At 38.1% G+C, this 27,966-nt stretch overlaps 1 protein-coding gene across 2 annotated transcripts in view; it reads left to right on the top strand.

Moving 5' to 3' along the window:
* tspan4a (tetraspanin 4a) overlaps positions 1–27,966 on the top strand; it is a 206,174-nt gene that overhangs the window by 163,943 nt on the left and 14,265 nt on the right. For both annotated transcript variants that reach the window (XM_051960604.1, XM_051960600.1), the window contains 2 exons: positions 9,368–9,469; positions 16,135–16,266. In XM_051960604.1, the coding sequence (XP_051816564.1) occupies positions 9,368–9,469; positions 16,135–16,266 (234 nt within the window). The remainder of the gene's footprint in view (positions 1–9,367; positions 9,470–16,134; positions 16,267–27,966) is intronic.

Genomic DNA, 27,966 nt, shown 5'->3' with positions numbered 1-27,966 from the left:
GCTTTTTTATTAGTATTTTTATGACCCCCTTGCTGCAGTTTTTGACTTATTTTTGTTTACGTTTTTCTCTACAGCATTAAGATGCTTCTTTATAGTAAATAATGTCGCTTTACTGACTTACGTTAGATTGACTGAAGAGAAATAAAGAATTAAACAAACTTTACTCTAAAAAGATGCTTTTTAAATGTTTTATCTGTGGTTTCTGACCATGAAAAGTGAAAAATATCTGAAAAATTCAACACAAACTGGTTGTTTTTGTTTGAAATCTGCGACTTTATGATAAATAATGTTGTATTTTTTAACTTTAAAGCAAAGAACACGGCTTTAGTGACTCATTTGTTTTGGAAATTAGCAGTTTTTACAGAGAAATCTGGATTTTTAAGCTAATTTTACTGAAAAATCCTGCAGAGAAAAGGTGTTTTTTAGCCCTGAGCAGCGTCTGCAGGTTTTAAATTCACCAGCAGACATAAAAACTTTCAAGGCTTCAGCGGTTCTTTGGGACGAAGCATCGAACAGCTCAGATTTGAAAACGTGACTTCAGCTGGAAAAACACGTTTTAATTCATCGTTTGTTGGGAAAACATGAAAATATGAGAAACTCTGGCTGCTGCCGTAATTAAAAAGGTTTTTTTCCTGCTGGAGGTAAATTAGTTTTGGCAGATTTGAGCAGCTTATTCTCTCAAATCAATTCCAAAAGTCACACAAAACAATTCCCAACACGGACTTTTAATTAAAGGAAACCGTCATGTGAATAAAACAGCGACGTTCCAAAAGTTTCAGCCAATAAACAGAATAAACAGGCGACGTTTCTGGAAATCTGGGGCTACGTGGTGATTTTTAGTGGATTTATGAACAAAATCCTGCATTTTACTGCCTCAGGGGACAAAATAACACAAATTTAACAAGTAGTAAAGAGTTTATTTCTGCCCTGATGAACACATTTATAAAATGAAAACTTTAGTTTATTCTGTTATTTATCACAAAAACCAAACATGGTTTCACACAATAATGATCAGTTTTATATTTATTAACCGATATATTTTAAAGATCTGCTCTGGATTTATGGAGAATCTAATAGAAAAAATAAAATTAATAATTCAGTTTTCATTGTATTTTCATTAATAGTAACTCAGTTTTGGTGTAAAATTGCAATTTTTGTTAAACTTTTTCAGAAAATTTCTGTTATTTCAATGAAATATTATGTCAGAAATTAAAAAGTGGAAAAGATTCATATTTTGCCCCTTTTTATGTATTAAACAAGTAAATTACACATGTAAAACTAATTTCACTCCAAAAACACGTCTTATAAATGTTGTTTCTGACTGCAAAAAGTGAAAAATTGATGAGAAATTCAACTCAAACTGGTGTTTTACACATTAATCATGAAATACAGCCAAAACTGTAACATCGACACCAAAAACCTGTACTTTTACAAAGAGTTACTTGGGTTGTTTAATGTAAAATTGCAATAATTTTATTGGACTTCAATTAGCAAAAATCATTTTACAGAAAATCATATTATTTAAAAGAAATATATATATTAAAAAGTGGTAAATAATCATATTTTCGATGCAGTTTTACAGATTTTCCCCTTTTTTGTGTGTGTTTAACAGCTAAATTACATTTTTAAAGTAGTTTTAATCCAAAACACGTCTTCTAAATGTTGTTTCTGACCATGAAAAATGAAAAATTATTGATAAATTGAGTCCAAACTGGTGATTTACACGTTAACCATAACAAACAGTCAAAACTGTAATGTCTACCTCTTAAATCTACATTATTATAGACAGTAAACAGTTTTTTTAATGATAAATTACATATAATTGCAGTGTTTTATTTTATAGTATGAAAGTCTGGGCTAAAGTCTGAGTGATTAAACAGGAAAAGGACGATCACATTTTCTGACCTTTTCTTTTTCCATTCGGTTAATCAGTTAAATTACGAACAGATGAACCAACAATCATTACCATCCTTACTGTTAGATATGTAATTTAATGTATATTTAACATGATTGTAACTGGGTTTAGTCCTGGTTTAGCTTTCACACCAACATATGAGTGGATTCCTGAACCTAATAAGCCTCGTTCAGCCTCTGGTACAGTGAATGCTGCTTTTCTTTACTGCTGCTGCTCTCAAAGCTCTTCCTTGCTGCTGCTGTACGTTCAGCATTTCAAACACCTTCCAACCTCCACTGCAGCTCCACCTCTGAGCCCTGAGCTCCCCGAGGACGCCGCTTATTATGTGGGCATCACAACCGGCTGCCTGATTGTGAGCAGCGACTACGCCAAAGAGCAGACATCAGAATAAACGCTGCGTTATTTACATCCAGGAAGCCTTTTCACAGGAGGAGCGCTGCAGCTAAAAGGTGGTAAAGAGAGAAACAGATCTACGGTGATATTAAAGGGTTCAGGACAGATGAAGGCTGAAGGATGACAGCTTCAGAAAAACGCTGTCAGCAGCTGCAGGCGATAAGCTTTCAGAGATGGAATGAGCTGAGAGTCGTTTTATGGAGCTTAGAGATCAGGAAAACACAAGAATGCCCAAATCTCAAAGCAGCCACGCCTTCATTTATACATAAATGTAAGCCTTAAATCAATTTAAACGAGTAATTCATATAAAAATCCACATCTGTACAGTGGATGTAAATGTGGAAATTAACCATAGAGACAAAAACAGTTTGTTGCTCCAGGCTGTAAACTTGTTTATTTCTACTTTAAATTTTAACATGGAGGTCTATGAGGATTGATTAACTTTTAGATTAATCCTCTAGTGGACATTTGAGGAACTGCAGTCAATTTTTCTGATTTTACACATCGAATAATTGAACATTTACATTTTTAAGATGAAAACAAAATGATGTAGTTAATTACTAACTAAACCTTGATTTATTCATAACTTTAAGTCTTAATAAAATGTAAACAAGTGAGTTATCTAAAAAATCATTGCTTATATAGTTATTATCAAAGAATAAATTAGCTGTACAGACCAAAACGGTTTGTTTAATCAGGCTGTAAACTTATTTATTTCTTCTGTAAAGTTGGACGTTTTAACACGGAGGTCGATGAGGATTGACTCACTTTTAGATTCATCCTCAAGTGGACAATTGAGGAACTGCAGTTTTTAGCTGATTTTTTTCTGATTTTTCTAAATGCAACCACATATTCATATTGAATAGTTAAATATTTGCATTTTTAAAACACTAAAACAAAATGATGTAGTTATTTATGGTACAACAACGCCTTGATTTATTCATCACTTTAAGTCTTAATACAATTTAAACAAGTAAGTTATTTAAACAATCCTTGCTTGTATAGTTATCAAAGAATAAATGATCTGTAGAGACCGAAACTGTTTGTTGTTTCGGGCTGTAAACTTGTTTATTTCTCGTTGGACATTTTAAGATTGAGGTCTATGAGGATTGACTCACTGTTAGAGGCAGCCTCTAGTGGACATTTGAGGAACTGCAGGTTTTGACACTTTCATTAAATCAAACTCCTTTTCTGAGGATTTAGAAAAAAATACAACCACAGGTTCACACTTTATTGTCCAATATTCTGCTTTAAAAGACACTAACATGAAATGACATGATAATTTACTGTATATTTTAACACTTTAAGTTCAGCTAAGTTGATATGAACTCCTGATAACCCAAAGCTAATCCAACAAAGAATGAAATGTGTAGTGTGACTAGGCTTCACCTCTTTCTTAAAGCAATTACACCCATAATTTTACATAACTTGAAGCCTGAATACAGTTCAAAAGAGTAGATTATATACAAATTCACATCTGTATGGTTGATAGAAATGTGGAAATTAGCTCATAAAGCAAAAAATGTGTTTTGTAAGAGGATGTAAACATGATTATTTCTGCTGTAAAGTTGGACGTTTTAACATGGAGGTCTACGAGGATTGACTCACTTTTAGATTCAGCCTCTAGTGGACATTTGAGGAACTGCAGTTTTTGAGACTTTCATTAAATCAAAGTCATTTTTTGGGGGTACTCATACTGTATTTTTCAATATTATAATATTGAAAACATAAACATGAAATCACATGCTTATTTACTGTATGTTTTAACACATAAATCCAGGTTATTTGACGTGAACAGGCCTAACTGTGACCCAACAAGCTAAATGATGTCCTGTATAGACTCCTCCTCACTGATAAAGGCCTTAGTTAGCTTTTAGCGCAAAGTAAAGCCAATAATACAACAACATCGCCCTCAACTCCAGCTCTGGATTCATATTAATTAGGAAAAACAGCTAATTGCAGCTCATTTACAGTTGTTTATTTCCTGTGCCTTTGCAATAAATGAATAAATGAATGTGTGTTTCTGCTGCTGGATGGAGAATCTACAGCAGCAGAGACGTACTTTCCGGAATTTGCTGGTTCAGTTGCCGACAGCTGCAAGAGATTAAAGGAAATTAAGGTCGTTTTATGGAGATCAGGACAACAGGAACTCCATTAAAGCAGTCAGATCTGGAGATAATGAGTCTTGACCTTGCGGTTTCGTCTAACATCTCGGAGCCGTTCGTCCCTGAAAGCCTCGTTTTGTTCGCCCACATCGATCGACGACTGGCGTTTGCCAAGTTTGCCCAGTGTTAATCAGCAGCTGATTAGAAGCAGCGGATGGAAAAAAGAGCTGAGATTGTAATTGATTTGCTTCGGCTAATGACTGAGATTAGTCACTTAAAGGAGGGAAGCCGAGGCGCTTTAATAATTAACGCAGAGACCGAATTAGACGTGGGAGACAGTGGCTTTAAATTTGCCCCCGTTCGTTCCCCTCTGGAAGGTAAAGGTGAGGGTTCGTTCTCCGAGTAGAGAGCAGTTTGTCCGGAGGCTGGAATAACAGATGTGGCTCTTCAGGAGGGAGGCATCCCAGTGTAAGTGCTTCTCTAAATGCAAAGATTTAAGGCCGAGCAGGGAGAGCGAGTCCAGACTGGAGAGTATATCCATCCACAGACCGAATAAATGTCCTTGAAAAACCTCGACTTCAGCCCAAATGGAGTCCAGGGAGTGTAATCTGCTCGGCCTCTGCAGGGCGATAAAATGGAAGAATTTGCAGAAGACCAGGGGAAAGGTGAGCGAGGAAGAAGAAGCCCAGTGGGAAGTGGAGGCACATTCAAAGAAAATACAGAAAAAAGAGTTAGAGCAGGAAGAGACTGTCCTCTGACGGAGCTACAGACTGATTCATACAAAACTTTAAGCTTTAATACCATTTAAACAGGTGAGTTATAGAAAAAAGAACTTCCTGCACATTCTTAATGAACACTAAAATTAGCTGTAGAGATTAAAACTGCTTGTTTCTGACCTAAAACTTATTTATTTCTGAAATAACCGCATTTCCAAATTTTTCTTTGTTTTAGTGGGGGAAAAAAATACTGACTGGCATAGTATTTTACTTTATGATCAAACTGACAAGCCAGACAAAAACAACAACAAAAAAACACAAAATATTACAAGATTAGACGCAGAATGACAACAGCAAGAAACAGCACGACAAAAAATGACACAAAACAAAACATAAAAGAGACAAAAAAGTTAGAAAGTGACAGAAAATGGACAAACAACAATAACTAGATAAAAAATGACAAAAGCGAGAATCAGACTGACAGAAGAACAACACAAATGGGATAAGAAACACAAACTGACAAAAACAAAACATAAAACAATGAACAAAGGAAACACAATGACAAAAAATAGACAAACGTCACAAAACAAAACAAAAAGAGACAATAACTTAGACAAAAAAGTTACAAAGCAACAAAGAAATGGTCAAATGGCAAAAAACACAAAAAACAATAAAAACTGGAAACAAAACAACAAAAACACGAGACAAACGATTAAAATCAGACAAAAAAAGATAAAAAATAAGACAAAATTTTACAGAAACGAGACACAGAATAACAACAGTGAGAAACAACACGACAAATATGAGACAAAAGACATGAAGCAAAACAAAAAAAGAGACAAAAAATTAGACAAAAAAGTTACAAAGTGACAAAAAATGGACAAATGGCAAAACAAGACCACAAAAACTAGAAACAACACGACAGAAAATGAGACAAACGATTAAAATCAGACAAAAAAGCAACAAAAACAAGTCACAGTTTTTACAGAAATGAGACACAAAATGACAAAAACGTGAGACAAACATCCAAAGACAGACAAAAAACAACAAAAATAATACAAAAAGTTTTACAAAAATGAGACACAAAATGACAATAGAACAATCTAGTATTTTACTTTCTGATCCAAACAACTTGTCATGGTCTAGAAATGATTCTAAATTTATAGTTTTACTAATTTATAATCTGCAGTTAATGTCTTCTCTGTAATTTTTACACTCTGAGGGCCGGATTGGACCCTCTGGAGGACCACTTTTGGTCCACGGGCCTCATGTTTGACACTCCCAACTTTGCTAATCAAAGCCACCGTCACAGTGAGGAAATATCAGGGAGAGATTTGAAGTGAATCTTCTTTTTACAGCTTGTTTTATTCTGTGATTGTGTCTGTGGTTCTGTCTTTGATGGAAATCCTCCGTTCTCATGGGCTGAATGTTTCTGAATGGACTCTGCTGCTGATTCTCTTTTCTTCTCACATTCCTCTGTTTGCCTTTTCCTCCTTCCTGGTCTTCTTCTACCTCCGTCTCGCCTCTCGTCTGTCCTCCTGGCTGTAAATAATTGATGGAGCGTCTCTGACTGCAGTTAAAAGGCGACTCGAGTCTGGAGGACGACATCAAACCGAGTCAGACGAGTCTTGGCTCTAATGACCCACTTAGACTGAAGGACTCGCTGCTCCTCTAGCATCACTTTCACCAAAACCAGCCGCTCACAGCACTAATCAGAAATCACATTCTGTGTCATTCCTCCGTTTGTTCCTGATTCTCTTTCATCTCTTTGACTCTTTTTTATGTTTACATAAAAAAATCCACCCAAATATGATGAAGCAAAGTGAAAGTTAAAGCTCAACGACGCCGTTATTTATGAAAGTAATCCCATTATTCAGTTATTTCTCTTTCAATTAATCTGCAAAATAATTACTTTTCTGGTTAAATATATATTTATTATTATTATTAATGTGTTGAATACATTAATTTTAAAACCAGAAACTGAGTCACAATGCAGCAAGCTACAAGTTTTAATGTAATTCTGCTAAAATTGAATTGTTTTTAATCAAACTCCACCCAAATCTCATTGAATTAATGAACTCTGGTTTCCTCCAACATTAAACTAATGAAGCTGAATAAAGTCAGAACGTCGCTTTAAGGTGAATTCTGACTAAAATGAATGTTTCCTGATGTTCTGCTCAGACTTTAATAAATATTTACACGTGTTCTGACGCACAAACGTCCCGTTTGACGATGAATGAACCACCAGAGGAGGTTTATTTTCTGCTTTCATCAGTGAAGGAATCTTTAGAGGAATCTGTAGGACTGAATGTTTTCTCTGCTTTCTAAAATGTTCCTTCAGACTCCGTAGCTACGACAGTATTTCTACAATCAGGACTCAAACTGAGCTCCGTCTGTCTGATTTTTACTCCTCTGTGTGGTCTTTGCTGAACAGAAACAGAAACAGATCATTATGAAGCTCTGGATGCTTCATCTGTGTCCGTTACCGTGGCAACAGCAGCCACCATCAGAAAAACAAACTTTCATCCAACAGCAACAAATTCACTTTTACAAATTCTGTCTCTTCTTGTCTACCTTCTGTCATTTTGTGTTGTTTTGTGTCTTTAAGGCCGTTTTTTTTTTTTTTTTTTTTTTTTGCGTTTGTGGTCATTTTGTTTGTCATTGTTGTTTTCTGTCTAATTTTTGTCATTTGTTTTATTTTTGTCATTTTGTGTGTAATTATTTTCATTTTTTTAATTTTGTGTCTAATTTTTGTCATTTTTTGTGTCTAATTTGTGTCATTTTTTTCTAATTTTTGTCACTTTGTGTCTATTTTTTGTCATATTTTTGTCTCATTTTTGTCATTTTTGTCTCATTTTTGTCATTTTGTGTCTAATTTGTCTCATTTTAGTTTAATTTTTCATCGTTTTGTGTCTCCTTCATGTTGTCTCACGTCTCTTTCTGAAACTTTTGTTTCCTTTCTGTTGCTTTGAGTGTCATTTTGGAACAAAAACCAGATTTATTCTTTAAACTGTGACACCTGGATGGATGGCGATGCTTAATCTGTATCCGTTACCGCGGCAACAGCAGCTACGATCAGAAAAACAAACTTCCATCTGATGAGCTGCTGCTGCCGTCATCTTTGGTTTGTCATTGTTTCCTTTGGGAAGTTTTCTGAACAGATTTCTTGCCGGATTTTGTGAATTGTTGAGTTTTGTAATGTGTTTTTTTTTATAAACATTTTTTTTTTCACAGAAGGTTCAATTGTTGTGACAAATAATAACTAGATAAATCGTAGAAAAAAATGTTGATTTATATTGTTCATTGTAAAAAAAAGACAACAAAAACAACAAAAAATACTATAATGACTCTAATAATAATAAACTGTTTTTTTTAAAATCATTTATGTACAAAATGTATTTATGTAAAGTTATACAGTAAATATCCAAACCTTTTTCATGTTATTTGACGTTAGACGTGTAAATTTAGCCCATTTTTGTAGTTTCATTGACATTTTGTGCAGTTTTTCACAGATTTCTCCTTTTTTGTTACGTAAAATAATCAGTAAAAGCCCAGAAAAAGTGTTAATTTATTTTTTAACAGTAAAAAACAGTCAAGCAAACAAACAAAAGACAAAATGAAACTGTAAATAAAAATCACATCCAAAGTTATGACTATTATAATAATAATAAGCTGTTATTTTTTAGGTCATTAATGGTCCAATATGTATTTATGTAAAGTTAAATATACAAATCTGACACGTTTTTATGGTATTTGACGTGTAAATTTAGTCAGTTTTTGTAATTTTATTGACATTTTTGTGTCTTTTTTTCACAAATGCAGAAAACAACTGTTGAGTAAAAAGGAAAATATTCCATAAATGTACTTTATGCTGGGAGATTTCTATCCACTGTGTAAAACTTTCCATCTGTATTTCTGATTATTTGTGATGCTTTTTGTTATTTTACTGCCGTTTTGCCATTTTCTTCTCCTTTCCTTCATTCTAACCGTGTTTATTCTCAGTAAATCAGTGATCTGAATGATAAAGTTGGTTTTCCAGCCTGTAAACACTCTGACTGTGTGATTTATGTGATGAATGAAGGTGAAAAGGACACAAAAACAAGCTGTGATTGTTGGTTCTCGTCCTCCAGAAGTGAGTTTAAACTTCAGTCCAGCAGCAGCAGAAAGGAGTCCGTCTGTTTGTCGAGTCTTTTTTTATTCTCACTATGAACCTGATTTTACTTTTCATGTTTCCTCAGATCGATCAGTACGCTCAGACGGATCTGAAAAAAGGTCTGCAGCTGTTTGGAACCGAAGGAAACGTTGGATTAACCAACGCCTGGATGATCGTCCAGACCGACGTAAGAGCAGAGATCACACTTTAAAGGCGTCTACTTAGAGAAAGTTTACTGATATTTATCTACCAAAAGGTGTATTTATAGAAACTTTACTGATATTTATCTACTAAAGGGGTTTAATCATGTTACATTAAGGTTTTATTTATATTTCTAAACCAAATTCTGGTATTTTAAAGACATTTCTTCAGTTTTTCTTCAGTGGGTAAATAGTTGGTAATTAATATTCCATAGGTGACAATTTTACATTTTTTTATTTTTTTTCCACTGAATTACAAGTAAATAATTATTAAAAGCAGCTACATTTGAAATACACACTAAAGGAAAACTCTCCTTTAACAGTTTTTTAAATTATTTTTCTTGCTTTAAGGTATTTTTTCCCACATTTTTGCTGCCACTTTTTCTTTTTTGTTTCTGTTAGAATTTTGTTGTTTTTTGTCTTTTTTGTCTAATTTTTTGTCTCGTTTTTGTTATTTTTTTGTCTTTTTTTGTCCATTTTTGTCTCACTTTGGAATTATTTGTCTCATTTGTGAGCTTTTTTTGTTTTTGTTGTTTTGTGTCTTATTTTCCTTATTTGTGTCTCGATGTTGTTTTGTGTCCCTTTCTGAAAGTTTTGTCTCCTTTCTGTTGCTTTTAGTCTCATTTGTGTCGCTTTGTCTGATTTTGGAACATAATCCAGATTTATTCTTTAGACTGTGACACCTGAATGGATGGAAAATGGAGAGGAGTTTTTGCTGTTTTTTGTCTTGTTTGTGTCTTTTATCTCATTGTTTTGGTTGTTTTGTCTTTGGTATCTAATTTTGATAAATTTTCTGTCATTTTTTGTCACCTTTTGTAACATTTTTTGTCTTGCTTGTGTTGTCTTATTTTTGTAATTTGGCGTCCTGCTTTTTTCATCGTTTTGTGTCTCGTTCATGTTGTTTCACGTGTCTTTCTGAAACTTTTGTCTCCTTTCAGTTATTTTGTCTATAAAATTTTGATTTATATTTAGGTTTTTTCTTCCAGAAAGTCTGTTTTTTTGCATCAAAAACCAGATTTAACCAGATGTGAGACATGGTGGTGGCATCATCTTTAGTGCTTAGACTGTGAAACCTGGATAAATGTCTCATTTTTGTCATTCTATTGTCATTTCTTGCTTTTGTGTCTTCCTGTTTTCAACGTTCTGTCTCAGCGTGAGTTTGAGTTTTTGTTGTTTTGTGTCTTTTAGCGCCTTATCTGTCTCGTTTTCTAATTTTTTAGTCACTTTGTGTCTTGCTTTTATCATTTTTTGGTCTGATTTTTGTCTGTTTATGTCTCATTTTTGTCTCTTTTCATTTGTGAAACATGGTGGTGGCAGCATCATGATGTGAAGCATGGTGGAGGCAGCATCATGACTAAAGCACGGTGGTGGCAACATCATGATGTGAAGCATGGTGGAGGCAGCATCATGATGTGAAGCACGGCGGTGGCAGCATCATGATGTGAAGCACAGTGGAGGCAGCAACATGATGTGAAGCACAGTGGAGGCAGCTTCATGATGTGAAGCATGGTGGAGGCAGCATCATGACTAAAGCACGGTGGTGGCAGCATCATGATGTGAAGCACAGTGGAGGCAGCATCATGATGTGAAGCATGGTGGAGGCAGCATCATGACTAAAGCACGGTGGTGGCAGCATCATGATGTGAAGCACGGTGGTGGCAGCATCATGACTAAAGCATGGTGGAGGCAGCATCATGACTAAAGCACGGCGGTGGCAGCATCATGATGTGAAGCATGGTGGTGGCAGCATCATGATGTGAAGCACGGTGGTGGCAGCATCATGATGTGAAGCACGGTGGTGGCAGCATCATGATGTGAAGCACGGCGGTGGCAGCATCATGATGTGAAGCACGGTGGTGGCAGCATCATGATGTGAAGCACGGCGGTGTCAGCATCATGATGTGAAGCATGGTGGTGGCAGCATCATGATGTGAAGCACGGTGGTGGCAGCATCATGATGTGAAGCACGGTGGAGGCAGCATCATGATGTGAAGCACGGTGGTGGCAGCATCATGACTAAAGCACGGTGGTGGCAGCATCATGATGTGAAGCATGGTGGTGGCAGCATCATGATGTGAAGCACGGCGGTGGCAGCATCATGATGTGAAGCATGGTGGTGGCAGCATCATGACTAAAGCATGGTGGTGGCAGCATCATGATGTGAAGCACGGTGGTGGCAGCATCATGAGCGCCTGGATGGATGTAAAACTGATCTGGGGTCAGTTTTTTTCAACCCTGTAAATGTCATGTGTCTACTGATGAGGTTCTGAGGCTCAGAAATGACGGTAAACGGAAAAAAAACATCCAAATTCTTTGGTGCACTTTAACGTCCTGTAACTCTGGAAATGTCCACAGTATGAAGGTAGAACTTTGCTTCTTTAAATAAACTGAAGTTACTCTAGCTGGAGGTTTGAGGTCTGAAGGTCGTTGAACATTTAATATTAACCTGAGTCCCGTTTATCAGGTTTATTATTCATGCTGACAGCTTCTAGTTCTTCTGGTTCTGTGCTCTTTAGCTCTGTGATCAGATTCAATCAGGAGTCAAAAAGAAAATTCAAGTAATTCCTTAAAATTTTTATAAATAAAAAAGAATGCCCCAAATTTGGCAATAAAATTCTTGTAAATATTTTTTTGAATGAGTAAAAATCTTTCCAAAAAATCCTAAAAATATCTAAAATGATTCCATAAATATCAGTAAAACTTCTAATATTTTCTTTAACAACATTAAGAATAAGAAAAAATCAACCACAATCCAGTGAAATTCTCTTGGTTTTGGTTGATTTTTTTGGGGAATGTTCTTAAGAAACATTTTTTTTAGCATTTCTTTTTTTTCCACCAAAAAATGTTTAAAAAATTTCCCAAAAATGTTGAAAATGTGGACATCAGAAATTTCACTGTGAAAATATATTTTTAAAATCACATTTTCAAACCGAAAAGGATCAATCTGACCCACGGGACGACACGAGGGTTAAAAATATGTGGACTTGTACAAGAAAATGCAGTAAAATAGCAGAAATAAAACTGTAGAAGTGAGACAGTGGAAGCTTTTTGCTGCTGTCAGAGATTAATGCAAACTCCACAGACTCTCCGAGGTAATCTTTGTCTTTGATGTGCCTCTTAGCTCCTGTTATTTATATATTTAGATTCATTTGCAGCAGAGGTTTATATGGAGGCTTCCTCTGGGGGACGTGGTGATGATAGGAGGCTCCTCTGGACCTCCGTCTTCGTTGTTTTTACTCCACAGATCTGCTGTCGGTGCTTGTAGTTCTGTTCCGTCAGCAGATGTGCAGAGCGTTAGTGTCTGGAAGGCAGCAGGAATAATCCGTTGCTATGCTAATGCCATGCTAATGCAGGTGAGGGTTTTAATTTGCAGCTTTTTCCTTTCCTCCTGCATTCAGAATGACACTGCGAGGAGCCGCCGTTTGAAATGTGTGTGCATGAATGTGCACTTCTTCCCTCTTTTGTTGAAGCTCTGGCTGAGATGAAGGCCGATCTAAAAGCCAGCTCTCCTTCTGTCGCTCCACTCCAGAGCTTCTCTTCTTCCTGCTGAGTCACTGAATGGATGAAACTGAAGCTCATCATTTACGGACACTTCTGGAGGAACATCAGAGGAACACATTAAAATCAGACAAATCTGGAAAAAAATCACCACCAGACCTCCTTCTACCTTCATGCTGTGAATATTTCTGCAGCTATGGGTCCAGATTTATCACTTTTAATGGACTTTTTCCATCATTTCTGAGCCTCAGAGCTTCATCAGTCCAGCAGATAGAACCATGACATTTAGGAGGAGAAACACATCTGAGTTCTGTGACAGCAGATCAGTTTTACATCCACTAAAAGTGTCATAATCTGAAGAATAAAGATGAGGACACAACCATGTTTCACATCTGGCTAAATCTGGTTTTTGTTCCAAAATGAGACTCAAAACAACAGAAAGGAGACAAAACTGTCAGAATGAGACGTGAAACATCGTGAACGAGATGCAAAACAATGAAAAAGGAACCCACAAAACAAAAACATTTGAAAAGAAATGACACAAAACAACAGAAATGACAGACAAAATGAAAAACAGACAAAAAATGAGACAAAAAATGACAAAAACATGAGTAAAATGACAGATAAGACGCTTAAAGAAACAAAACAACAACAAAATCAAACAAAAGTCACATGAAACAACATGAACGAGACACAGAACGCTGAAAAAAGGAAGACACGAAACCAAAAAATGAGAACAGAATGATAAAAATAAGACAATAAAAATGAAGACACCAGCATGCTTCACACCATGATGCTGCCACCACCGTGCTTCACCTCTGGTAAATTCCAAACATATATTTTTTTAGAACAAAAACCTAAATCTAAATCTATATTTTGGAGACAAAATGACACAAATGAGACTCAAAACAACAGAAAAGAGCCAAAATTTCAGCACGGTGGAGGCAGCATCATGTATGAAGCACGGTGGAGGCAGCATCATGTATGAAGCACGGTGGTGGCAGCATCATGTATAAAGCACGGTGGTGGCAGCATCATGTATAAAGCACGGTGGTGGCAGCATCATGTATGAAGCATGGTGGTGGCAGCATCATGTATAAAGCACGGTGGTGGCAGCATCATGTATGAAGCACGGTGGTGGCAGCATCATGTATGAAGCACGGTGGTGGCAGCATCATGTATGAAGCACGGTGGAGGCAGCATCATGTATGAAGCACGGTGGTGGCAGCATCATGTATGAAGCACGGTGGAGGCAGCATCATGTATAAAGCACGGTGGTGGCAGCATCATGTATGAAGCACGGTGGTGGCAGCATCATGTATAAAGCACGGTGGTGGCAGCATCATGTATAAAACACGGTGGTGGCAGCATCATGACATGTTTCTTTCTGCTGTACTGATGAAGTTCTGAGGCTCAGAAATGCTGAAACTTTGTTTTAAATGTCTTATTTTTCCTCCGTTTCACCACCAGGTCTCATCTCCTGCTTTGATTCTTTCGATGTGGTTTCAGATTGATTGATTTTTCACAGGGACCCAGATAAACGACAGAATAATAAAACTTTACGGGTCGGCTCTGCTTGTTAACTTTCCAAGGTGACATCGTATGAATATAACCTCCGATCTGCTCTCCGGCTTTTACAACCGCTGCCGATCTGAATTCCTCCGAACTTTGTGATGAATTGCGAACCGGATCCGTTGTTTGAGCGGCTGAGCGGCTTTTTAAATTAACGCCGGGTTGGGATTCGCTGCACGGAGTGACTCCTGTGTGGAATTAAAGATGAACAAAACATCGGCAGCACTTCATCACTCTGAGAGCTGCTGCTGATGAAGAGGATCAGGGTGGAAGTCATGATCTGCTGTCAAAAATCTATCAGAAGTCAATCTGTGGAAGGAGTAAATATCTCAGGGTTTCAGACGGATATGAAGAAAAGCAGCTCGATACCACATGTTTGTTTTGCTACGTTCAATTACTCAGTAAATCTGATTCATCTGATGCTTGTTCACGGCTAAAATGTGACAAAAAAACAACAAAAATGAGGCAAAAAATGGCAAAAATGAGACCAAAACAGATAAAAATGAGACAAATATAACTAGACAAGCCCTCAGTAGATGGCAGAACCACGCCCATGCATGATGCTCTGTATCAATTTTGATCATCCTACGTATATCCCTTCCTATACAAATGATGCAATATGCAGGAAATGTGCTCAGTGACCCCTGTGACCTTGACCTTGATCTGCTGACCTCTAACGCCACTACTGAGCAAGGGGACCTTAGGCTGATCTTCAGTGCCAAGTTTGATTATCCTGACTTCAGCACTTGCAGAGATATCTGAACGGACATACACACATACATACATACATACACACACATATACTTACCCAGCCAGCCAGATACCGCACTGAATGCAGTAATTCCGCTGACGTACACATCAGGCGTGGTTAAAAATGAATAAATAAGACAATACAAGCAAGACAAAAAATTTTAAAAACATGAGACAAAAATAACAAAAATGAGATTCAAAACTACAAAAATGAGACACTAAATGAGAGAAATGAGACAAAATTTAAAAAATTGATGCAAAAAATGACAAAAATGTGACAAAATGACAAAAATGAGAAGTATGAGACAAAAACAACAAAAATGAGACAACAAATGAGACAAAAATGAGATAAAAATTTGACAAAAACAACAAAAATTAGACAAAAATTAGACCAAAAATGACAGAAATGAGACAAAAACGACAAAAATGTGACCAAAAATGACAAAAGTGAGACACAAAATGACAAAAACGAGACACAAAATGTTAAAAATGACACAAAAATGTGACAAAAAATGAGAAACATGAGACAAAAACCAACAAAAATGAGACAAAAAATGACAAAAAAGAGGCAAAAAATGAAATGACAAAAAATGACACACAAAGCAATAAAAAATATGACAAAATTATACATACAAGACACAAAACAACCAAAAAAATTTGATAAAAATAGGACAAACAAAAGCTCAAAATCTTCCGTCCATCCAGGTGTCAGTCTAAAGAATAAATCTGGTTTGTGCTCATTTCCTGTGTGCTGGTAAACTGGGACTGGGTGAATGATTCTCATCCATTCGCTGCTAATTAAAGCTCCGTTTGTTGTGTTTTTTTCCTGTAGTTTCGCTGCTGTGGCGTCACAAACCACACGGACTGGTTCGAGGTCTACAACGCCACCCGGGTTCCAGACTCCTGCTGCCTGGAGTACAGCGACAACTGTGGTCTGGACAACCCTGGAACCTGGTGGACGGCGGTGAGTACTCATTTAGACACTGACTGGTCAAACAAATCTGGCAATAAATAAATATTACAGTAGATAAATAGTAATTCCTTGTTTCTTTTTTATTTTCCGCAAAATAGGAGCAAATTTGTAAAATATTAACATTAAATTGTAATAGAAGTACATTGTTATTGTTTTGTTTGTTTGTTTTACTTTTAATTGTACTTTAATCTGAAAAAAAATCTGAATTTTACAGATATTTCCCATTTCCATACATTAATAATTGAAACATGGTAATTGCTGTAAAAACTTTCATTTTTCAGAGTTTCCCAGTTTTGCTAAATTCCAGATTATATCCAATAAAATCACTGAATAAATCTTAATATACGTGTTTATTGTTAAAAATATTGCGCTTTTACAGTTTACAGCCATAATCCTGCACTATTTTACTGTATTTAAATCTTTATTTTACAGATATTTCCCATTATTTTTACAGTATCCTGCCATTTTTAATGTAGTTTTGCTGCCAGATTTTATTTATTTACTGACAAAATATTCAATGCACAGGCCAAAAGATCCAAAAACACAAAATATACCTGGAAGTTTTTCACATATTTCTCTTAAAGGTGATTTGTACCGTCGAATCTGAGCTATGTCAGCAGCATAATCAATCCTGAATGCATTTATTCTTTCCCTCCTACAAGTTTCATCTCCTGGAAAACAACTCAGCTCATTAATATTTAAATCCAACAGAATCATTCCTCAGTAAAAAAAAAAAAAAAAAAAAAAAAAGAAGGCGTTTGAACTTTGGCTGCGGCTCTCAGCCTCGAACAGCAGGACTCAGATTCATATTCATCAGCGCTGATACTGAATTAATCACTGCTGGACCTGTAACGGTTAATTAGTGGCGTAGTTTTAATTTTTAACGGCTGCAGTGGACGCTGGGCTGTTGTTGGGCGCTGCTGGAACCTCGTTTATCCACTAATTCCTGAGCTAAATCTGTGTTTCTGCTGCAGACAGAGCGGTGTGGATCCTGAGGGTGAAGTGGATGAAAGGGTTGATCACTAAACGGAGCCGCATGCTGATGAGTGAAGCTCGTCTGTAATCTGGGCAGAGGTTTGCATCAGTCAACAGAAGAAATAAAACGACACGATGAGCGCAGGTTAATGAATATGCAGCTCTGGTGTTTATGTATAAACGGATTAATCTGCACTGGAAGTTGTTGCAGAGTTAATTGGGTGTGTTGAGATAATATGTAGGGACAGCTGGTATTAATTACACATTCATGGGAGCTGGAACTGCTCCACCTACTTGTGACCTGACGCTTTAATTCTCGTCATTACGGCTCTGAAGTGAACATGAGAGCGACCGCCTGTAAACCGCTCGTTAGAGTCATCAGTTGAAGATCCACGCGTTTAGAGCCAAAACCGAAGACGGAAAAGTTCCGTTTTTATCGTATTTATTTTAAAAAATTCTTGGAGAAAACTCTCTTTATTACACTGCTGTTTACATCAGGTTTCTGGATGAACATATGATGAAAAGTCACTGAAATTTTTTGTGAAGCATGGTAGTGGCAGCATCATGAAGCAAGGTGGTGGCAGCATCATGATGTGAAGCATGGTGGTGGCAGCATCATGAAGCATGGTGGTGGCAGCATCATGATGTGAAGCACTGTGGTGGCAGAATCATGATGTGAAGCACTGTGGTGGCAGCATGATGTGAAGCATGGTGGTGGCAGCATCATGATGTGAAGCATGGTGGCGGCATCATGACATGAAGCACGGTGGTGGCAGCATCATGATGTGAAGCACGGTGGTGTCAGCATCATAAATGAAGCACGGTGGTGGCAGCATCATGATGAGAAGCACGGTGGAGGCAGAATCATGATGTGACAGCCCGATCTCACGGGGATTCGTGAAACTGTCACGTAAGTTTTAGTTTCGGTTTCGTGTGCACCAACATGATTTCGTCATGTTTTTCGTGCCGCTCACCACGAAATGCGCACCAATGTATTTTAAACGGCGGACTTTTCGTGCCACTCAGAACGTATTTCAAAAGAATGTGTATATTATATTTTTAATGTAAAACCGTGGCGAATCCAACGCTATATTTTGCATGACATCGTCCCTAAACATAACCCTAACCATAACCCTAACCATAACCTAACCATAAGCCGGTGGTACACTTACCAATTTGCATAGGAATTTCAAGAATGTCCGGCGGCCGGCGGCCGCAAACGCGATCACACAAGCAGTATACGCCGATGGACAGCTTAGATCGTCATGAATCCGCCGGTATAAACCACTTTCAGATGTGATTACCACAGCGAAAAACATTTCGTGGTGAGCGGCACGAAAAACATGACGAAATCGTGTTGGTGCGCACGAAACCGAAACTAAAACTTACGTGACAGTTTCACGAATCCCCGTGAGACCGGGTTGGATGTGAAGCATGGTGGAGGCAGCATCATGACATGAAGCACGGTGGAGGCAGCATCATGATGTGAAGCACAGTGGTGGCAGCATCATGATGTGAAGCATGGTGGTGGCAGCATCATGACATGAAGCACGGTGGAGGCAGCATCATGATGTGAAGCACAGTGGTGGCAGCATCAGTATCAGGAAGTCAAATCAAGCAGCACAGCAACATTTTACCGTCTTTAAACGACCTGTTCTCTGCAGGAAATGTCACTAAATTGAAGTAAAACTTGGATTCTTCTTATCCTGTGTGAATGCGCTTCACAAAATAAAGACTTTCGGGTTAATTTCTAAATCAAACAAGGTCTTCCGGTGAGAATAATCCCTTTTAAGTCGGGATTCTGACACCGTATATCAGTTTATAAAGGTTGAACCTGCAGACAGCTGAGGTGGGTTTAATGTACGGTAAATAAAACACGTCAGATGTGCTTTTCAAACATCCAGACTGAATAAATACGGAAATCTGCTTCTCTCTGAAGTCAGAGTTTCCACTCCGGTGTGAAGCTGCAGAGATTTAAAGTGAAAACAGACATGCTTCTTCCTTTAAAGAGCAGAGAGTGGATCGTGTACATCATCCTGAATAATGAGGCGACGACGTCTAAAAGCACGGCGCTGACTGGAGACTGACTTTAACAAATAAACACATTTATCTGAGAAAACATGTCAGAGTGAATCTAAATCAGCATTAAGGTGTTTTCTCTGCAGTAACGCAACACGACAAACCGACAGCAGCAGGAGGATCACAGACACACAAACAATATGTTGGTTTGAGATAGACGGATATGAAACAGCCAGGAGCTCCGTTCAGCAGATAGAACATGAATATATATGAAATATTGATTTTACCGCAGAGGGAATCGTGTCTATGAGGTGAACATGGTATCAAATGTAGGTCAGAATTATCATTTTATCGTCTAGAACTTCTTCTGACCAACCACCTACCAACATTATGATATGAGTCTTGAGTTTTTATCGTCTTTAGATAGAATTATTCTAAAATTGTTGACAGTTACTTGAAAATTTGCAGCATCATGATGTGAAGCATGGTGGAGGCAGCATCATGACATGAAGCATGGTGGTGGTATCATCATGAGGTGAAGCATGGTGGTGGCAGCATCATGATGAGAAGCATGGGGGTGGCAGCATCATCGTGTGAAGCATGGTGGAGGCAGCATCATGCGTGAAGCATGGTGGTGGCAGCAGCATGATGATGAGAAGCATGGGGGTGGCAGCATCATCGTGTGAAGCATGGTGGAGGCAGCATCATGACGTGAAGCATGGTGGAGGCAGCATCATGCGTGAAGCATGGTGGTGGCAGCATCATGATGAGAAGCACGGTGGTGGTATCATCATGATGTAAAGCACGGTGGTAGCAGCATCATGATGAGAAGCATGGTGGTGGCAGCAACATGATGAGAAGCACGGTAGTGGTATCATCATGAGGTGAAGCATGGTGGTGGCAGCATCATGACATGAAGCATGGTGGTGGTATCATCATGAGGTAAAGCACGGTGATGGCAGCATCATGATGAGAAGCACAGTAGTGGTATCATCATGAGGTGAAGCATGGTGGTGGCAGCATCATGACATGAAGCACGGTAGTGGTATCATCATGATGAGAAGCATGGTGGAGGCAGCATCATGCGTGAAGCACGGTAGTGGTATCATCATGAGGTGAAGCATGGTGGTGGCAGCATCATATTATTTTCACCATTTTATACAGCTGTTGAATTTTACAGTGTTCAACTGTTTTTATCATATTTTTTCTGGCAGATTTTTACGTATTTTAAGTGTATAATGATGAAAAACAGCCTAATCCTGCAGAACAAACGTTCCAAACATAATTCAGATGCTGTTTTATTTACTCAGAGTCATGATTTAGTTCAGTCTAAGTTATTCTGAACAGAAATACGTCGGCTTTGGTTTCTAAACCTGCAAACGCTCCGATATAAAAAGACCAGAATCCTAAAATCAACCCTGGATGTATTTTTCTGTTTCTGATCCGTGTTTTTATTTTTCTCTGGATGTTTTTTCTTCTCATCATGTTAAATAATTTTCCTCTACATCTGCTGATAAATGGATGAACTTCCACCCGACCGCACGGCTTCCTGATTTCTCCTCCTTTCTAAGTGAAACACCTTCAGATCTTTTCTTTTTTTCTCTTTTCTGAAGCTGCTGGCAGCAAATAGCTTGTCTCATTTACTGCATTTAGAGGCGTCGCTCTGCGGAGCTTTGAAGTCGCTGCTCAGAGAAAAACATCCTGGCTGCTGCAGCCTCCCCCTATTTACATACCCACCGCAGAGAAATGCAAATTAAAGGTAGAATAAATACGGCAAGAAACGGTGAAAATCTGGCAGCTCGGTGTCACAAAACACAGTCAGACGGTACTGTTAGAAATAAAAATAAAAATAGTGTAAGTAACAGAAATATCTGTGAAATAATGTACATTTTTTCTGATTTACAAACACAAAAATAGTGGAATTTTATGATTTTTTATAGCTGTTTTAAATAATAACTCTAAAAGTTACAAAAATGGTAAAAATACAGATTTTTGATGTGGATGTATTTACAGTATAACTTGTTTTTAGGATAATTGTGTAAATAATACTTAATCTTGTGATTTTCTCACAAGAAAATCACCAGATAAGATTTAAAGATATTGTCAAGACATTATCCGTAATTTAAAAAAACAAACAGGGAAAATATGTGAAACATAATTTACGATTTTTATTATGTTTTTTACTTATTTACCACATGGACCATTTTTCATTGCATAATATGCATATTGTTTTCTCAAATAACAGTTAATATCTGTAAAATAATATATATTCTTCTGATCTCAATACGGTGAAATAGTGTAATTTTGCAAAAAACTAAATTACACTATTGGATAAAAAAATGACAAAAATGGGACATAAAATTGAAAAACAGGACAAAAATGACAAGTTAGACAAAATAGACCAAAAAAATGACAAAAATGAGACACGGAACAGTAAATTAGATAAAAATGAGACAGAAATGAGACACAAAATGACAAATTAGACAAAAATGTCAAAAATGAGACACAAAATGAAATAAACAGGACAACAATGACAAGAACTAACCCTTAAAATGACAAATTAGACAACAAAAAAAACAAAAAATGTCAAAAATGAGACAGAAATGAGACACAAAATGACAAATTAGACAAAAATGTCAAAAATGAGACACAAAATGAAATAAACAGGACAACAATGACAAGAACTAACACTTAAAATGACAAATTAGACCACAAAAAAAACAAAAAATGTCAAAAATGAGACACAAAATGACAATTGAGAAAAAAGACAAAAAATGACAAAAATGATAAAACATGACACATAAAATGACAAATTAGACAAAAACAAGACAAAAAATGACAAAAATGAGACTCTAAACAATAAATTGTAGAGATTGTATTTTTACAGAATTGTAAATATAATGTGTAATTAAAAAAACAAAAAACAGTGAAAATATGTAAAATATCCGATGAAAAAAAATTTTTTTTTATTATGTACCATACTGACCATTTTTCCTTGTATCATACATACATTATTGTGTCAAACAGCAGCACATATCTGTAAAATAAAAATATTTTTTCTGATTTTCATACAGTGAATTTTTTGTCGGATGTCGTGATTTGTAAAAATGAGGATTTCTAATTTAGTTTTTTTTAGTTTGTGTTTTGTTCTTAACCGTTAACATGTAAATTAATAGTTTTCCTGTGTTTTTAGTAGATATTATCTGTCATTTTCTGGAAAAACTAAGAAAAATGTATCACCATTTTTCAAACCTTAGCTTATGTAATTTTCCACAGCAGATATCTTTTTAAAAAACGTACATTTTTGCTGCTTCAAACATTGTTTGTGAAAAAAAGCAAAACAGCTTTTTTGACGTGTATATGACATTACTGTTTTCACAATTACATATACTCTTTTTCCCTAAATAACAGTAAATATTTGTTATGTATTGATGATTTTCTTTGTTAAAATTCTGTAATTTTATGACCAGTCATTGTAAAAGAACAAATTACTTTTTATAAAATAGCATTCTGTCTAATAGTTAATATCCAGAACACAGTAATAGGACCTGAACATGATTTTCTGTTTAATATGCGTTAAAATGTGACACTAAATACTGCATGTCATCGCTGTTAATCATAACAAGTGGAGGAAATGGAATAATTGGCGCCTTTAATGCCATGTGAGCTTCAACACTAACGATCTTTAACACTAACGAGCTGATTATGCTGAACAAAAAGAACAAACGATGGATTATTTAACACCAGCAGACCCACACAACAGCTGGAGGAACAATAAACCCGACAGAACCTGACTCCTCCAGCAGCAGAGACAGAAACCAGACCATAACTAGAAAAGCACTCGGAGAGCGCAGACCTCCGCCAGGCCTCCTGGCGGCCATCTCTCAATTGTACAGAGTCCTTCAAAAAATCCTGGATCCAGACGGTGATCCAGATCACCTCCAAAATCTAATTGATTGTTACTTTTGCTCTTCCGGACATTCTGTAAAAATTTGGTGAAAATCCGTCCATAACTTTTTGAGTTATGCTGTTAACAGACAAACAGACAGACAAAGAGACAAACTCCGGGGATTACATAACCTCCTGGCGGAGGTAATAAGTTTAGAGAGACGTCTGAGGTCCATCAGCAGCAGATAAAATCAGACCATAATAAGTTCAGAGGTAGATCTTCTTCAGAGCTTCATGGAGCCAATCAACAACCATCTCAGACGGCGTTACATCAACGTTAAATGATCTGTTACAGGAACCCAGAAACTGTTACACCTCATGAAGCTGCAGATGGAGTGTGTCGAGTTCCTCTTAAAGATTTCACACCTTGAAGGAGAATTTATTCAGGCCATTTCATGTTCAGTGGAGGAAGAAGATGTTCAGACCTCAGAGGATCCAGGAAACAGAGGAAATGTTTTTATCAACGGGTTTTCTCCAAGTTTTAAAGCTCAGATTTACGTTTAATTTCAGTCTGAATATGTAGAAATCATTCACGTGTCACAGTCTGAAGAATAAAGACGAAGATACCACCATCTTTAATGTCATGATGCTGCCACCCCTGTGCTTCACATCATGATGCTGCTACCACCATGCTTCACATCATGATGCTGCCACCGCCGTGCTTCACATCATGATGCTGCCACCGCCGTGCTTCACATCATGATGCTGCCACCGCCGTGCTTCACATCATGATGCTGCCTCCACCGTGCTTCACATCATGATGCTGCTACCACCATGCTTCACATCATGATGCTGCCACCGCCGTGCTTCACATCATGATGCTGCCACCGCCGTGCTTCACATCATGATGCTGCCACCACCGTGCTTCACATCATGTTGCTGCCACCACCGTGCTTCACATCATGTTGCTGCCTCCACCGTGCTTCACATCATGTTGCTGCCACCGCCGTGCTTCACATCATGTTGCTGCCTCCACCGTGCTTCACATCATGTTGCTGCCACCGCCGTGCTTCACATCACGATGCTGCCACCGCCGTGCTTCACATCACGATGCTGCCACCGCCGTGCTTCACATCACGATGCTGCCACCGCCGTGCTTCACATCACGATGCTGCCTCCACCGTGCTTCACATCACGATGCTGCCACCACCGTGCTTCACATCATGTTGCTGCCTCCACCGTGCTTCACATCATGATGCTGCCTCCACCGTGCTTCACATCATGATGCTGCCACCACCGTGCTTCACATCATGTTGCTGCCACCACCGTGCTTCACATCATGTTGCTGCCTCCACCGTGCTTCACATCATGTTGCTGCCTCCACCATGCTTCACATCATGTTGCTGCCACCACCGTGCTTCACATCATGATGCTGCCACCACCGTGCTTCACATCATGATGCTGCCACCACTGTGCTTCACATCATGTTGCTGCCTCCACCATGCTTCACATCATGATGCTGCCTCCACCATGCTTCACATCATGTTGCTGCCTCCACCATGCTTCACATCATGTTGCTGCCACCACCGTGCTTCACATCATGATGCTGCCTCCACCATGCTTCACATCATGTTGCTGCCTCCACCATGCTTCACATCATGATGCTGCCTCCACCATGCTTCACATCATGTTGCTGCCACCACCATGCTTCACATCATGATGCTGCCACCACCGTGCTTCACATCATGTTGCTGCCACCGCCGTGCTTCACATCATGATGCTGCCACCACCATGCTTCACATCATGATGCTGCCACCACCCTGCTTCACATCATGTTGCTGCCACCACCATGCTTCACATCATGATGCTGCCACCACCCTGCTTCACATCATGTTGCTGCCACCGCCATGCTTCACATCATGATGCTGCCACCGCCGTGCTTCACATCATGTTGCTGCCACCACCGTGCTTCACATCATGTTGCTGCCACCACCGTGCTTTATTAAATAAAGTTACTGTAGATTCAGCTGATTCTAACAAATGTTTTATTTTTGACAATAAACTTGCTCTAAATGTTCAGTACATACAATAAACCTTCAGTAACTCCAGTGTTGACCTGCAAAGGGCAGATGTTCGATTCGATGCCGCCAGGATTAAACTTTTTCGTCTTTCAACAGGAATCTTTCCCTCCACTTGTTCTGCTGCTTCGTTTCCTCCTCTGAGCTGCTAAAAGGCCAAACTGTGGTCAACCTGCAACACTTTTCAATCTCACAAATGAAACGTGTAACCTTTTAAAATGTCTTTTCCATCACGTCTCCTGCAGCAGGAGCACCAGAAGCTCTGTCAGAATCATGTATATTCACCTGCCTCACCCTGACGACAAATTAATCCGCTCTGTTTCTGTGTTCTGATGAATGTTTGTGGATTCAGAGTCTGTCTAGCCGCTCTCTGTTCCAGAAACAACTGCAGTCGCTTCCTGCATAAAACATCTCCTCATGTGCGAGCTGCATATCTTATTTCTGCTCGGCTCTGATTCCTGTGCTGCCGGTAACGTCCACTTTAATTCCGCAAACGCTTATTTACTGAAAACCAAGTCAAAGAGGCGACTCAAGGTCACTGTTGGCTTTATGCTCCTCAAGTGTCTCGAGGATTCAGCCTTTCTTTTCTCGGTAAATATTCTTGGCGTCACTGAACTCACCGTAAATACGTTTTCTCAGTGAAAACACGACAAACCTCTTTACGCTCTCATTGATAGCAGAAAGAAACAAGCTGACAGATGCAAATAGAGGCGACGTGAATATTCAAGTCTGAAGTGTTGTTGGAAAAATGATCCAATTCTGTGTTTACCCAAAGAAAACAGAAGAAGTCGACTTTATTTAGACCTCAGATTCATTCTTATTTCTGCGATGAATGTTTGCTTTAATCAGTTTGGTGAGTTTTCCTTCTCCTGACGTAAAGTTCTGTTGTTTTTTTCTGCAGATTTATTAAAGTCTGACATGTTTCTGGTACGTCTTTCAGTTTTTCAGCTCAAAACACTGAAAAGATGATTAATTTCTCCATGAAATTGATGCTTCAGGTTGTGTTCTGAACAGGTTGTTTTAGTGTCCGTAGCTTTAAATGTGGCCGAGCTGCTGCTGGCCCCGCCCCCTTCAGGAAGGAGACTATCCATCTGTGACTGAAAAACTGCTTCCAGATTCCTCCTTAAACATGATTTTACATTACATCTGTGTCAATTCTTGGTTCAGTCATTGTTTTAAATCCCAGGTTTTGTTCTAAACTTGTTTTTTCAGTGTCTGTAGCTTTAAATGTAGCTGAGCTGCTGCTGGCCCCGCCCCTTTCAGGAAGAAGACTCTCTCTAAAGCTATGAATGACAGCGCAAAGAAAAATAGTTTCTAACCTTTTTTCTGTGGATCATTTTTCATTGAATCTGTGTGAATCTCAGCTCAGTCATCGTTTTGAACTCCTGGTTTTGTTCTAAACTGATTGTTTTAGTGTCTGTAGCTTTAAATGTGGCTGAGCTGCTGTTGGCCCCGCCCCCTTCAGGAAGAAGACTCTCTCTGTATCTGTTATTGAAAGCACAAACGAAAAACAGCTTTTAACTTTCTCTCTGAGGATCGTTTTACATGGAAATATCTATAAATTCTCAGCTGAGTTGTCCTTCTTAAGTCATGTGTTTGGTGAGTTTGTTGTAAAATCAGTATTTAAATGAAGCTACTGCTGGTTAGCATGTCGTCTGGATGAGCTTCTGTCTGTTTCATCCTTGTTCTGCAGTCTGACAAAAGAAACAGAAACATCTGTAAATGAGAGCAGCTTTATTGTAGTTCAGCTGCATTAAAAGCAGTTTAACGAGCACAGAGAGCAGGAGAGAAGCTAACAGATGCTAACATGAAAACACAGTGACCCATCCAGTCCTGGTTTAAATTAAAGTGTCCACAGAGATCTAAGCTAACGTTAGCCACATTACCTGCTCAACATGCTAACAATAAGGATTTACCATCAAGTCCCTCAGATGCTGGCAGTGCATGAAGACTCTTGTGTTCTCTCTTACAGCCAACGGCAGAACATTTGGTGAGTTTTGTTCGTGGTTCAGATGTTTTAGAGCTTTCAATTCAACCTGGATGATATTTGAACACATTTTAAGTCCTTCTGAACTCATTTTCAAGTCATTTTGGGCGAGTTTGGATGCATGAAGACACTTGTGTTCTCACTCGCAACTTTTTTCAAGTCATTTTGGACAAATTTTAAACCACATTTAACACCTTTTAGTGAATTTTGGACCAGTTTGAAGTCATTGTGGTCAAGTTTGAGTGCATGGAGACTTCGAGGTTCACACTTTCAGCTAGTTTTCAAGTCATTTTGGACAAGTTCTGAGTCATTGTGGACACATTTTGAGTCCATTTGAACTCATTTGATTTAATTTTGGGCCGTTGTGGAGTCATTTTTGCTAAGTTTTAGTGTTCACTCTTACAGCAGAACATTTGTTGAGTTTTGTTTGTAGTTCAGACATTTTGGCGTTTATCAGCAGTAGCTGTAGAAGGTAAATAATTCTGGTGGACTGAGAGGAAGCTGTTCATTCTGGTTGGTTCAGCTGGAAGCGCTTCAGTAAAATCCTTACTGGCTTGTAAAGCTGAGAGTCTGTTTAGCTGCAGAAAGCTTTGAGAAATGGCTAAAGTGAATGCCTCTGTATCTGAACAGCTTTTATTTTACACCTCTGAGTTTATAAAAACCACAGAACACAATAAAAATGGATTTTCACCTCATGGGACCTTTAAAACAAAAGATGTGCTGACGCGGAAACTGGACTTTCTC

Source organism: Acanthochromis polyacanthus, chromosome 2, assembly GCF_021347895.1.
Source record: "Acanthochromis polyacanthus isolate Apoly-LR-REF ecotype Palm Island chromosome 2, KAUST_Apoly_ChrSc, whole genome shotgun sequence".
In the NCBI taxonomy this organism is placed as follows: domain Eukaryota; kingdom Metazoa; phylum Chordata; class Actinopteri; family Pomacentridae; genus Acanthochromis; species Acanthochromis polyacanthus.
This window is presented reverse-complemented; position numbering and strand designations above follow the sequence as displayed.